This window comes from Sceloporus occidentalis, unplaced genomic scaffold, assembly GCF_023333645.1.
Source record: "Sceloporus occidentalis isolate IW3139 unplaced genomic scaffold, rSceOcc1.0.p SCAF_4, whole genome shotgun sequence".
Lineage (NCBI taxonomy): Eukaryota > Metazoa > Chordata > Lepidosauria > Squamata > Phrynosomatidae > Sceloporus > Sceloporus occidentalis.
In genome coordinates this window covers 110,951,446-110,963,302 of record NW_028316984.1, presented here as the reverse complement: position 1 = coordinate 110,963,302, position 11,857 = coordinate 110,951,446, and the positions used below count along the sequence as shown (strand labels likewise).

The window sequence follows — 11,857 nt, the reverse complement described above, 5'->3', positions numbered from 1 at the left end:
TTAGCCCCCAGCAGACCTTCAAAGGCATACCTACTATTGCATTTTTTTTTTACCTCTAGGTAGTGTAGGGCATTTTCACTGAGTTTTGGGGTTCAAACAAAGGGCTCTCCTGGATCTCAATTAGTCAAAATGTGGAAATAATTTTGAACATTTTGGGGTTTTTTATGCCCTCCTTTTCCAGGTCATGTCCTATATTTCAGCCTTCTATTCAGGAGGAATTCCCAAATGTCTTTCATTTTGAGCAGGACTAAGAAACATGAATTTATATTTGTATTAGTTTTTTTCTGCTTTTATTTTGTAATGTCATACATTTTTCTCGAATGTCCTACATTTTGTGGTGCCCTGTCCTCCTTTGCAGTTATGACATCTGGTCACCTTGCCCCTAGGGGTCCCAACTGTGGTGGAAATGCCCCTCCACACACTCCTAGAGTATATTTGGGCATTCTACAGTGAAACCCCAAAAAATTGACCCCTGGGGGCTACAAAACCTCCCTTGCAGAACGGCATGTGACCATGGGCCATACTTTGTCTGCTCCACTTCTAGGACATTTCTGGTTCAGATGAACCTTGGGTACACATCTATCATCTTTATTGTTTATATGGAATCCTAACATACAATAATAACACTTACATTAGGATTCAGGGGCATTTTTTAAAAAATCATTTTACTTTTGCTAACTGAACTAGATGATGTGGACTAAGAAGTGGCTAAGTGCCCACTCAGAAGGTAAGCAATCCATAGAGGCCAGGATTGTGTAAACTGCCTTACAAAACTCTTACCAAGGTGCTTTCGGGATTTTTGTGGGCAGCCACCATCTCCATCAGAATCACTAATAAACTTGTGTTAATGGCATATCTGTTTACAGATATAAAACTGCAGGTGATGGTGATCTGGAAAGAACAGTTTTAAAACATAAGTCTGGTCATGGTCTAGGGAACATCCACATAAATCTGTAGGAGAAATCTACTGGACCGTGGCATAGCAGGCTTCAGTGTACCTTCTATGACTAAGAAAGTGTACTTATAAATCACCATTGGTGCTCTACAACTACTTCTGACCTTACATGGACACAAGAATTTGCATCTGTTCAGGAAGACTGATGATTAGTAGATGTTATTGTGTTGAACCATGGGAGATTAAGACCAATAACATTCTTAAATAGGCCAAACATGAGTAAAAGTTTCCAGTGTGTCCTACTGAAAATATTGTTACAGTGGTTTTTTTTCTAGTTCATACTTAATTCATTAACTCTAAAGTTCAAATATTTATTTAATAGTCAGAAGGCAACTGACTTCAAAATATATCATCAAGGTAATAAGAATGCAGAATACAGCTTGGATATCTTTAATCTGCATTCTTGTTCTTATGATGAGGTAGATTTAAGGTATCCATGCTAATAGACCTGTTTTTGATGTAAATGGTTTAGCCTGGTACTCAGAATTCCAAGTTCAAATGGTTCATGTAAAATACTTTTTATAAGTGAATGCCAAATGAACTTCTAAAGAGCAACGACAAAAAGAACAATACTAGTATCAGTTAGGCTACTAGGAGGAAGGAACATCAACAATCTAAGATGTGCAGATGACACTATAATACCAGAAACATCATGGACTTAGAAAAAGTACTAAGGAAAGTTAAAGAAGAATGTCCAAAGGTAAGATTACTGCTAAACAAAGAAAACAAAAATAATGACCATGGAGGGTCTACATAAATTCAACTTAGACACTAAGGAAATGGAAATAGTGAAAAATTTCCCAAACCTCAGATCAAATATTGATCAGAAGGGAGATTGTAGTCAAGAAATCAGGAGACTAGGAATGGAAAGGGCAGCTTTGAAAGAACTAGGTAAGATCCTAAAGTGCAAAGATAGGCAATTGAACACTATAATTAGAATCATTTAATCCATTGTATGTCCCATCACCATGTACAGATGTGAGAGCTAGACAGTGAAGAAGGCAGACAGGAAAAAAATCCACTCATTTGATATGTGCTAGAGAAGAGTGCTGAGGACACAATGGAGAGCCAAAAAGACAGACAGATGGGTTCTAAAACAGATCAGGCCTGAATTACCCCTGGAAGCCAGTATGACAAAACCGAGGGTGTCATACTTTGGTCACATCATGAGAAGGCATGACTCATTAGAAGGGACAATAAAGCTTGGGAAGATAGAAGGCAGTAGAAAAAGCTAGACTCAATGAGGAAAGTCACAGGGTTGAGTCTGTGGGTCCTGAACAGAGCAGTGGAGGATAGGGGGTCTTGGAGATGTCTTGTCCACAGGGTCGCCATGAGCTGGGATCGACTCAAGGGCAGTTAACCACCACCACCACCATAGAATGTAACCATGGCAGGTAAGTGGAATCATATTACTATAACTGCATAGCATGAAAGGGCCCCAAATGTGGATGCAGAAGATCCACATTATTTAAACTTTATTTAAAACTAACAAAATATACACTTGTAAAAGGAAACAACCAGGTCAGGTGAGCCTTGCATAGCTAAATAAAAACATGTTTAACCTAAAGATCACCTGAAAGCTCCTTCCAGAATTAATCCAGGGAAAACTTTTTACTTTCTTCAGCTTCCACCTAGGATTTTCATTTTGGTAGCCAAATTTAACAATTTATGCTTTTTCAACATGCTGAGGGGAGCAAGTAAGGCAGATTTATCTGGTTTCCCTTTTTCTGTTTTGCTCAGTAAGGGATTCTAGAGGCCGCTGTTGTCTCCTTTGCCTGATGTAAGCAGGTATACATATTTACATACATATCTCCCAGCTCAGGGTTTATTTCATTGTTTACTGCAGATACTCTAGCACAAACTGACTTCAAAAGTCTGTGTTTCTCCAGCCCCTTCAACTGATGCTGTTTAAAATGTTGAAGCTGCTAAAAAAAACTTCCAGATAGACAGGATAAAGAGGAAAATTGGATGGGCAGGTATAAAAAAATCTTTATAAAAGGGAGCTTAGCCAGATGATTTGTTAACTGAGGTATATGTATTTTCTCTTGATAACTAAAGTATAAGTCCACGTTCTAGCAGGACTTGGCAGTCAATTATTGTTTATATTTGCTAATAAGATTTTTTTTCCTTCCTACTCCACAAGTGCAAAATAATGGTTTCCTTTTGTAACTCTTGCTTGATAAGGGAATGTTAGCATATGCGTTAAAATATCCCATACCTCCAGATCATGATGCTGATACAGAGATTAGGCAATACATAGGCAGCTGAGGACTGCTGCACTCACACATATTGTGTTCAAGGGGAAGGAAGGTCATTTCCTTACTGCCTTTGCTGGTTTGAAACAAACCATATTCTGCCATTTTCTTCTAACCCAATAGCTTGAGTGCCTAGGTGCCCATTCACACTACGAAATAACCTAGTGTAGAACCCAGGTTATTTCGTTGGAATTCATATTGGCCCCGACTGCACTTGGTGCAGTTTGTGGAGGGGCGCACAAAAAAATACGCATTTAACCCAGTGCTTTTGCACTGGGTCCCTTACCACTTCTTTTTGGGGGGCCCACAATGATCCAGATCTTAGGTAGTGTCGTGAGAATGCATTACTGCATCAATCTGGATCGTGTGGAAAGTTTCCTCCTTTCTCTTGCTCCCCCTGGTCTTCCTCTTGCCCCCCTGACAGCTGCTGTTGCTGCCACCACTTCCTTTTCCCTCACCCCACCCCCGGCTTCCTTCTTTAGAAAGACAATGTTGTGCAATGGTATGAGCATTGGGCTACAACTCTGGAGACCAGGGTTTGAATCCTGGCTCGGCCATAGTGACCTTGGGCAAGTCACATTCTCTCAGCCTCAGAGGATGGCAATGGCAAACCCTCTCTGAAGAAACCTGCCAAGAAAAAACCCATGATCTTGGGGTCAGCCAAATCAGAAATGACTTAAAGGCACACAACAACAACAACAAGAAGGAGCCCTCCCACAGACCGCTCACCTCCCAGGGCATTTTAGCCCCAACCCACCGAGGGGGCAAAGGCAACCTGTTCAGACCGCGAGTGTGAAAGGGGAACAAAAAATTCAGTCCTGGAAAACATAGTGAGAACTATGAACCTGATCGATTCACGACAGCATCCCCAAAGAGTCCCCAGATCAGTACAAGTGTGAATGGGCCCTTTGGCTGTTTCTTCATGGCATAGCAAGCCAGGTTTTTTCTGTTAATGAAGCAAGTTGTCTCCTGGAACAAAATGGAGCCTGGTGGGATTTCAAATGAGGCTATGAACTCCTCCAGCTAAGCCAAATATGTCCAGAGATTGCTAGAGATGATGGTATTTGTTGCTGCAGATTCTTTTTTTAAAAAAAGATATAAACAACTGCTGTTTCTGTTGTCCCAGACAATTTTTTGGCCAGTCCTGTCACTACCAGCTACATTTTATTCCCACGCTCAAGTGTTGTTGTTTTTTTTCCTAATTGCAAGACCTATTGGAACAAAAATGTATTTTTATCCTGCAGCTAGGTAGGAAGCTAGGAAGGTAGAAGCCGGTATCACACAGGTTCTTAGGAGTCTACTGAATACACAGTGGAGACTGAGCCAATCTGATTCTGAAAGGTATCTTGCATTTTAGTAACTGCTTTGTCCCATGGTTGGCTTTCTTACCTGATGGTATCATTTTCAGCTTGGTCCTGCATTTTTGGCCTTTTGTTCAAATGGCTGATTATAATGGTCTCAAGTAATGCTGAAATCATGTTTTCTCTTTAGGACTTGCTGGCTCCTAACTTTCCCCTCAGTATTTTTACATAAAATGGTTAGCCTGAGGATTCAAAATTTGCTCCTTTTTAGGCAATTGATTAGTAGTAGGCTGGTGGGTTTTTTTGTTTTTTGTTTAGGGTGTTCTTTCATACCTGTAAAAGCAGTTTATTATCTGTTTATCTAGGTAAAAAGCTATCACTTCTCTTTTTGGCCTGCTCTCTGGGCTAATACATCCCTCCCAGAAGTGTTCCCATTCTTTTCTGGATGGAAACCAAGTTTGAGCTGTGGGAAATTTCCAGGCAGTGGTAAAATATCATTCAGATCCACAGAACAGAAGCCATTTGAATTTGATGAATGATTGTGAATGTGACTACTAGTCACAGTGGATTTATAGTCCCTCCAGTATTAGAGGCAGTATGCCTCTGCATCTTGGTTGCTGAAAGCATGAGGGTGCCGTTGCATTCATGTGCTGCTGATGGGCTCCCTTTCTGGGCAACTGGTTTGCTATTGTATGAATAAAATGCTGGACTAGAGGAGACTCTGGCCTGAGTGTTCTCTAGGCTTCTAGCCTAGATAGGTCTCTGATTTGAGATCCAGCATGGCTTTTCGTATATTCTTATTTTAACCTGATTGGGGGTAGGGGTTATATCGAGGAAAAGGGATATCTATGGATTAATCTCAGAAGTCTACTAAGAATACTAATAATTCTTCCAGCAGGGTGACAGCAATAGACTTATGTTCTGGACAATAAAATTATTACATGGAGGGAAGAAAATCAATTCCTCCACAACCCATTATCTTATATCCTCCGAAGAACAAATATAGGATTAATAAATCACAGAACTGGAATATTCTGCCACAGCACTCCTTACAGATGGCCAGCCAATCTCTGTTGAAAAACCCCAAAAGAAGAAGACATCACCATACCCCAAGGCAGCATATGAAACAGCTCTTACTGTCTGGAAGTTCTTCCCAATGTTAGGTGGAATCTCTTTTCCTATAGTGTGAATCCATTGCTCTGGGTCCTTTTCTCTGGAGCTGCAGAAAACAAACCTGCCCCATTTTCAGTATGACATCTCTTCAAATATTTAAACACAGCTATCATATCACCTCTTAACTTTCTCTTCTCCAGGCTAAACATACCCAGCTCCCTAAGCCGCTCCTCATAGGTCATGGTTTCCAGACCTTTCACCTTTTGGGTCACCCTCTTCTCAAAACCCTCCACTTGTCAATATCTTTCTTGAATTGTGGTGCCCACAACAGGACACAGTACTCCAGGTGAGGTCTGACCAAAGCAGAATAGAGTTGTATTATTACTTCCCTCAGTCTAGATCCTAGATCCTATTGATGCAGCCTAGAATCACATTTTTATCTGCTGCATCACACTGTTCACTCATGTTCAGCTCTTGGTCTGCTAAGGCTCCTAAATCCCTTTTGTAAGTACTGTTTTCAAGCCAGTTGTCCTGCATCCTATATCTGTGCGTTTCATTTTTTCTGCCTAAGTATAATAAGAGACATGGTGGCAATTGTTGAGGACCCATTTATTTGTCTTTTTGGCTGTCCACGGGATCCTCAGTGCTCCCTCCACATTCGCTAGGGTTATGGGTGAAGGCCCCTCTGTGAATGTGGAAAAACCACAAATTAAAAATAATCAAAACCGCAAATAATCCAATCCACAAAAGTCAGAGCTGCAAATGTGGAGGGCCAACTGTATAGCTTCCTACAATTTAAGAGATTATCAGACCGGGGAGGAGCCAGGAGTAAAAGGCATTCTCCTATCAAAGTTGTGCAATTGAGCTGGATATTCAGACACAGAGCGTTTATTCAGGACTTATCTGATGAAGACCTAGAAATGCTCCAGCAACAAACCATTCCCAGGGAAGTCCTGGGAATAGTTTGTTGCTGGAGCATTCCTGGATCTTCATGGGTCAAGTCCTGGATAAGTGTGATGTCGGAGTTTATCACATGTGGGGAGAATCTGGGTTTTAAACTGTAATTTTCCTGGGAAAGTTGCATGATTGTGATGAAGATTTTCACATGCATCAGAATTAGAGGATTTATCCTGGGAATAAACAGGGAATAAATTTCCCTGTGAAAGATTTGTTGCTGGTTATTGTCTGGTTATTCCCTGGGTAAGATCTCTCTAATCGCAACATCATGTGATAATCTTAGCAGTGACTGCACAACTTTCCCGGGAAAGTGGCTTTTTAAACCCCCTGTTTTCCCCATGTGCAATAAAGCCCATTGTCTGAACATCTTCAGTGCAATTGAGCAACTTTGCGGGAGTATGGCTTTTTCTTACCCAGTTTCCCTCTGTCTGATCTCCAATTTCATAGCTATACCTAGTTCTTCACAGTTAAATACTAAAGTTTGTTGCAGGGGGCTCACCTTCCCCCGTGCCCTGTGACAGGTGCACTCACCCACCACCACCCAAACAAGAAAAATTGGGGAAAAAGGACCAATTATGCAATCTTTTATTTTAGCATGATTTAGGAAAAACACTGACAAAAATGGCTCCCCCCCTAATTTTTCTTGAGGCCCTGACATGTAGGAGTCCGAGTGACCACAAGTTGAACATGAGTCAACAGTGCGATGCAGCAGCTAACAAGGCCAATGCGATGTTAGGCTGCATCAATAGAAGTATAGTGTCTAGATCAAGGGAAGTAATAGTGCCACTCTATTCTGCTTTGGTCAGGCCCCACCTGGAATACTGTGTCCAGTTCTGGGCACCATAATTCAAAAAGGACATTGAGAAACTGGAGCGTGTCCAAAGGAGGGCAACTAAAATGGTGAAGTGTCTTGAAACCATGCCCTATGAGGAATGCCTTAGGGAGCTGGGGATGTTTAGCCTGGAGAAAAGAAGGTTAAGAGGTGATATGATAGCCCTATTTAAATACTTGAAGGGATGTCATATTGAGGAGGGAGCAAGCTTGTTTTCTGCTGCTCCAGAGAACAGGACCCGGAGCAATGGATGCAAGCTGCAGGAAAAGAGATTCCACCTCAACATTAGGAGGAACTTCCTGACAGTAAGGGCTGTTCGACAGTGGAACACACTTCCTAGGAGTGTAGTGGAGTCTCCCTCCTTGGAGGTCTTCAAACGGAGGCTGGATGGCCATCTGTCAATGGGGATGCTTTGATTGAGAGTTCCTGCATGGCAGAAGGGGGTTGGACTGGATCAGGGCCCTTGTGTCTCTTCCATCTCTAGTCGGGCTCCTCCTCCTGAGCGCCACGAGGGCCCAAGGGGGGGGGGTCTGGAAAGGGCTGGGGAAGAAGCAGGGGCAGAGGCTGCCAGCGAAGGGGCCTGGGCTCGTCCTCTGTCTGCTCTCTTCCTGAGGCAGGAGGACTGAGAGGCGTCTCCTCCTCCCGCTTCCCAGCCCCAAAATGGCGGCGCCCTCTGAGGGAACGTCATCCATTCCGGTCCCTCCGCAGGCGCTGGCTGTCTGTCCCCGCTGGCCCTGAGGGGAGGGAGGCGGAGGCGGGGACCAGAGGACGAGGGGCCTCCCCGCACCTGGCGCCGCTTTCCTTCTCTTCTCTCGCCGGCCGGTGTTTGTGTTGTTGCTGCCCTTTCCCCTGCAGTCGGTCGGCGCCCAGGAGAGGAGGAGCAGGAGGGCAGGGCGGCGCCCAGACTAGAGCCCCCTCGCCTCGCCTGGCCTGGCCTCGCCTCAAGGAGGTAAGCGCAGGCCGGGAGGAGGGGGAGGGGGGCATCAGGGGCCAGCCTGGGCCCTCCGTCTCCCTCCCTCCCCCCTCCTCTTCCCCAGCCTTCTGCCCAGGAGGAACCCCCCAGGCCCTCCCTGTTCAGCAGGACTAAGGAGATTGGCACGGCAGTGCTCTTGGGCATTGGAAGACATGGCAGCACCTGCCCATAGGAGCCTTGCAGATGGCAGGGTTTCATTGTCCTGGGGGAGATGGCCCCCGTGGAAGAGCCACGCCTGCCCACTCTGGGCAGGGCTCCTCCAGGGCTTCCCGGTGATGCTCTAGGGGCAAGGCTCCTCCAAAGTTTCCCTGTAGGCAAGGCTCCTCCAGGGCTTCCCTATTCCATCCAGTCAGTTTATGTCCTTCCCTCCCTCCCTCCATGAGGCAGAAGGATGTTGTTGCTGCTGCTGTTGCTCTGGTCTGCCTTCCTGACGTTATGGCGACCTGAAAGGTCATGAATCCAGCAGCATCATGGGTCTTTCTCAGAGGGGGTCTGCCCTGGCCTTCTTCTTCCCCTGAGGAGGCTGAGAGCCTGTGAGGCCCCAGTCTCTCCCAGCGGGGCTCTCATGGCCCAGAGGGCAGTCCAGCCCCGGTTGGCTTTCTAGACAGGAGGATGAGCCCACCTGTCCTAAGCGCAAAGGAGGACAAGGCTCCACAGAATGGATGACATTCAAGGAAAATGGAAGAAATGGCCAGATAAAAGCTGTGAATGTAATCCCTTAGCCAGGCTCAGAATGGGAGACATGATTGTTTTTCTTTCTGGACAGAAGAAGAGGGCCTGTGGTCCCCTTGTGTCCCAGGGCTGCCTGTGGGAGAGAGAGGTGCCTTCCAGTCTCCTGTTGACTTACAGCAACCCCATGAATTTCACAGGGTTTTCTTAGGCAAGGAGTTATTCAGAGGTGGTTTTGCCAATTCCTTCCTCTGAAATATAGCCTACAGCAGCTGCCATTTGTTGACAGTCTCCCCTCCAAGTCCCAACCATCTCTGACCCTGCTTAGCTTCCAAGATCTGGTGCCCTTAGGGTATTTAGATCCTCCAGAGGGGTGTTGTTTTCATTGGTCTTTTTTGCCGCCAGGTTGTCTTCTTCCTGCCTTAGGATGTGGATGGGAACAAAAAAGAGGCTCCCAGTCTCTGCCACCCATGCCATCCGGGCAGCGTGACCAGATGTCATAACCACAAAGGAGATCAAGGCCTTTTTATTTGTCCATGCCGTCCTTCTTGAGCGCTATCCATTTTGCGCTGCCTTGCCCTCCTTTGTGGTTAGGACATCTGGTCACCCTGGCCCTGGGTGGCCCTCCATGCATGGGCACATCTGGCATTAATTGCCCCCATGGAGCCCCTGCTTATTGCCAGGGCTGGGATGTCAGCATGCATGGAAAGAGTGGGGGAACACCACCATTTTTATCATTCTTAAAGCAATCATATTATAGGCAAACATGCCCTAATTAAAAATTAAAATGCATATTGGTTACACTTTTGTTCATGGATTGCTAGCCATTGTTCCAGGACTGGAGAATCTTACATGTCAGTACAGAATAGTATCATCACTCAGTACAGTATCATCCAGAATCCAGAAAACAGCAATACCTTTATGGGGACAACCAAAATCCACATTTTATCTGTTTCGTGCTTTCAAAGCTCCACTAGCTTTTTCATCAGGCAATGGTGTTAAAATTGACGAAGGAGAAAGAAAAGGGGAAAAATTGACAATATTAGTCACAAATCTCCATTTGGCCAGGATGTTGTGGTTTTTGCTGTCCTCAGTTCAGATAGTATGGAAGAGTATTCATGCAAATGGGCTCCTGCTTCTGGCCATGCGAGTACTGGGAGATTCAGTCTGGGAAATAAACTTTGAATCCCAGTAGCAAGACAAAAAGATATTGCCTTGGAGATCTTGTCTTGAATCTGGTTCTTTACTTTGCTGTATGGCCAACACTGCTACCATAGATATGTATTTACTCAGAAATAAGCCCCATTAAATTCCATGGAGATTACTCCCAGGTAAGTGGTTGTAAAAGTTGGACGCATGGTTCTCACCCCTTCATCCTTGCCTTAAATCTTTCAGTTTCAGGATAAGTGTTAGGGGATATTTTTTGTTCACCTTATTTGTTGTTGTTGTTGTTGTGTGCCTTCAAGTCATTACCTATTTAGGCCAGTCTTAAGGCTGGAGGTTTTCTTGGCAAGATTTGTTCAGAGGACGTTTGCCACTGCCATCCTCTGAGAATGAGACTGACTTGCCCAAGGTTTATACAGACCTGAAACTAGGCTTCAGAACATCACAGTTGCCCAGAATATAATGGGACAAAATTTAATTATTAATTGTGCTTTGTGCAACAACCCTCCTTCTACCAAGAAGAAATACTGTATTTCATTTCTATAGTATTATTTATGTTCATCCATTTCAGTTGCAAACCCTATCCAACCTTTCTTAATCTGTTTAGAAATGTTTATGCACTACATTGGTGGGTGGCAGGGTAGAGAACGTAGTGTAACACAAACAAGAATTTTCTAACCTCATATTCTTAACTTTGTGTTTGCTGCTTGTTTGAGTTGTCTCACACATGCTGTTTACTTTACAGCATGACAAAGCTCATTTCTAGAGATCTCTGTAAACTATTATAAAATTATTAGTTTACAGAGATCATTACAAAATAGAGTTTAGTCATGATGTAAAATAAATAAAAACCCAAGAAACATCTCATTTTTTCCTATTGCTTTAGGCCAAATCCAGCACAAATTCTGGAAAAACCTGTTGGCTGTGCTTCTAGCATCAACTGTTCGATAACAGAATGGGGATCTCTACAAAAGGCTTGCTTCTTCTTTATTTGTAACCTTTTGTATATTTTCAAAGGCAGTTTTGTGATAGTGGAAAGAGCACAAGCTCATTTTTAATATAGTGAAACTGTCTGGTTATTATAATTCCACCTGGTTTGGATCTTATTAATTTATTTCTATTAATATGGGGCAGAGAGGAATCGTGTGGCAGGAAGAAATGGAGACGTGAATGGAAAGATTCTGGTCCCTTTGGTGTGTTCAGGGGCTGTTTCACACTACGTGGTTTTAGTACTGTGATTTCATGTTAGCTGTTGTGGTTCCATCTTGAGGAATCCTAGCAATCTGGTGAAGCCTCCCTAAACTGCAAATCCCAGGATTCCATAGGATGGAACCATGGCAACTAAAGTGGAATCATAGTGATATAATTGTGTAGTGCAAAAGGGCCCGTGGTCTTCTTATTCTCTCTCTTCCTTTCAGGCTCTAGTTACTTGAGAGCTGTCTGGACTTAAACCTGTCTAAAAAAAAAATAGTCTCTGAACTATATATTCCTCAATATTTGCTGTTGTGATTAAGGGTAGGGGATATATATATATATATATATATATATATATATAGTATATATAGGCAGTTTTTGTTGCCTCCCCCATCACATTTACTTTCTGTGTGACCCCACCACCACTCTGATAGAGCTTCTGAA

The 11,857-nt window shown here is 43.8% G+C and overlaps 1 protein-coding gene across 3 annotated transcripts in view; it reads left to right on the top strand.

Moving 5' to 3' along the window:
- Positions 1-8,070: 8,070 nt before the first annotated feature.
- The window catches only part of TCP11L1 (t-complex 11 like 1), a 37,070-nt gene continuing 33,283 nt past the window's right edge, over positions 8,071-11,857 (top strand). The window contains exon 1 of one of the 3 annotated variants that reach the window (XM_089521259.1): positions 8,071-8,362. Coding sequence is in view for 1 of the 3 variants with exons in the window: in XM_089521257.1 (XP_089377383.1) it covers positions 9,045-9,096 (52 nt within the window). In the remaining 2 variants the exon portion in view is untranslated. Of the gene's footprint in view, positions 8,363-8,891; positions 9,097-11,857 lie in introns of those variants that run through there. The other 2 variants (XM_089521258.1, XM_089521257.1) reach the window with 2 other exon arrangements.